This window comes from Austrofundulus limnaeus, unplaced genomic scaffold (assembly GCF_001266775.1).
Source record: "Austrofundulus limnaeus strain Quisiro unplaced genomic scaffold, Austrofundulus_limnaeus-1.0 Scaffold422, whole genome shotgun sequence".
In the NCBI taxonomy this organism is placed as follows: domain Eukaryota; kingdom Metazoa; phylum Chordata; class Actinopteri; order Cyprinodontiformes; family Rivulidae; genus Austrofundulus; species Austrofundulus limnaeus.
The window spans coordinates 394,028-396,100 of NW_013952824.1; the positions used below are offsets into that span (position 1 = coordinate 394,028).

At 43.7% G+C, this 2,073-nt stretch overlaps 1 protein-coding gene across 1 annotated transcript; it reads right to left on the bottom strand.

Annotated features, from left to right (window-relative positions):
• Positions 1–105: 105 nt before the first annotated feature.
• LOC106529099 (zinc finger protein 626) lies at positions 106–411 on the bottom strand (the record flags this gene model as incomplete). Its single annotated transcript, XM_014024437.1, is given in 1 exon segment — positions 106–411. A coding segment is annotated over 1 exon segment (306 nt), but the record flags the coding sequence as incomplete, so codon positions are not given.
• Between the last annotated feature and the right edge of the window lie 1,662 nt (positions 412–2,073).

Genomic DNA, 2,073 nt, shown 5'->3' on the forward strand with positions numbered 1-2,073 from the left:
TGCTGGTTTCTGCTCCTCCCCAGTCTTCTCCATCAGCTTCTCCTTTCATCTGGTTAGCTGAGCTGCTGGTTTCTGCTCCTCCCCAGTCTTCTCCATCAGCTTCTCCTTTCATCTGGTCAGCTGAGCTGCTGTTTGGAACATCTCTGTGGTCCATTTGGTGCTGATGAAGCTGAGAGAACAGAGGCTTCTCTTCATCATCCTCACTCTTCACAGTAACTGCAGTGAATGAGAACTCTGTAGCATCAGTCTCCTCCTTCACACTGAGCTGCTCTCCCTCCAATCTGGTCCAGAGTTCCTCCTGTTCCTTCTTTATGTGGAGGGGCTGTGGGTCCTGCTGGTCCATATTGGGCCTTCCTCCCTCAGGAGCATGGACTCTAATCAGCAGAGTCTGCTGAACATCTGCGGGGAACACTGAAACACAGACAATATGGAGAAATACAACTTTATATTCACTCATACATCACTTGTGTTGCTTCATGTTCTGTGGATCTGGGACCTCGTGTATCAATGGTGCGGACGTACAAAAACCTTGCGTAYGCCATTTTCCACGCAAAGCTCCAGATGTATCAAAACTCAACTGAACGTGGAAATGTGCGCAGCCCCACGCCAACACCAGGGCTGCGTACGCACATTTCTGTGGTTTTGGTTCCATTGGCGACACTTAGAGGTGATTCTGAGAAACTGTTCATGATGTGAAAATGATTATTGTTCACACCAGACACACAAGATTAACAATTATTACATCCAWCTGGACGCAGTTAGATAAAGGACGCGCAAAGTTGTGCCAAAAATACATTTAACAGGAACGGATTCAGCCTTACTGGAGGATATAATAAATAGTGTAACATGCAGAGCTTTTATTTATAAACAGAATTTTGTGATCCACAATGACGAGTGGTTCATCAGTCGTTTTCAGGAATAATCCTTTTTCAGTTTGGCACTGCTGCTCTCTGGAGCGCGACACAGCGAGGAGCCGTGCGCCACACAGAAACAGTGATCAAAGTGGGGTTCCACAGGAGCTTTACAGAGGGAGCTGGCAGACCCATCGGGACTGTGCCAGTCCAGTCCACCCAAAGCYGAGTCATGCCCAATGGAATCGTTTCATCCAAATGATTCTAAAGGCAGAGTTATGGTCGCGCTGTGGAGCGCGCACCGTCGCCAGCAGTGGAGATGTTTCATACTTGGCGTTTACGTTGTTGTAGATTTCTCCAAAAAGACACATGGATGTACACTTTACAACTTGTGAAAATGCTGTAAGTAGGAGAGCAAAAGCTTGACAAAGAGACTGTGCGCGCAGCCTTTGCGGAGACTCTCCAACATCATGTGACATCATGAAAACTCTCCACTGAGGACTGCGCTCAGTTCCACTTTAATTGTGATGTACAAAACAAATGTGTGTGAATTCAGGCGTACACACTGTTTGATACATCTGGKTTTTTTTGTGCGTACGCCGTTTTTTGGATTTGACGTACGTCACGTTTCAGTAAGAAATCCACGCAAGTCTTTGTACGAGGCCCCAGAAAAAAACAGAAATTATCAAAAGTGTGGGAACATTTTAAACTAAACCAAAAAGACAACAAAGCTCAGTGCACGTGCTGCACATCCAAGATGTTTTAGTACTAAACAGAAAAGTCCTGACATCTCCTCCTGCACTTTGCTCCTGAACTACCAGAGACTTTGGTCTGTAAAACATACCTTTATATTAAATATGTGTTCAGAATGTTGTTATCGAACAGATCTGTCCAACTTTGTGTGAGTGACTAAACTCTCTCCTCCTGATGAGAGACTGCTGTGACGGGAGCAGGTCACAGCGCGCAGGCTGAGTCTTTCTGTGAGATTCACTGAGCTTTTCTAATTAAACCACATTAACTAATAGAACGTTTGTTTGCCCCATATTAAAACAAAGAGGATTCTCTGTTTAACAGCCCAGTCAAAAAATTATATATATTTTAAAAATAAAAACAGCAAAAATAAAAACAATTTATCATAAAGATCCACAAATTTCATTCACAATTTTATCAAAAAACGAGGTTCTTGATGTGTTAAACTTGTTTATATTTAGGATCACACAGC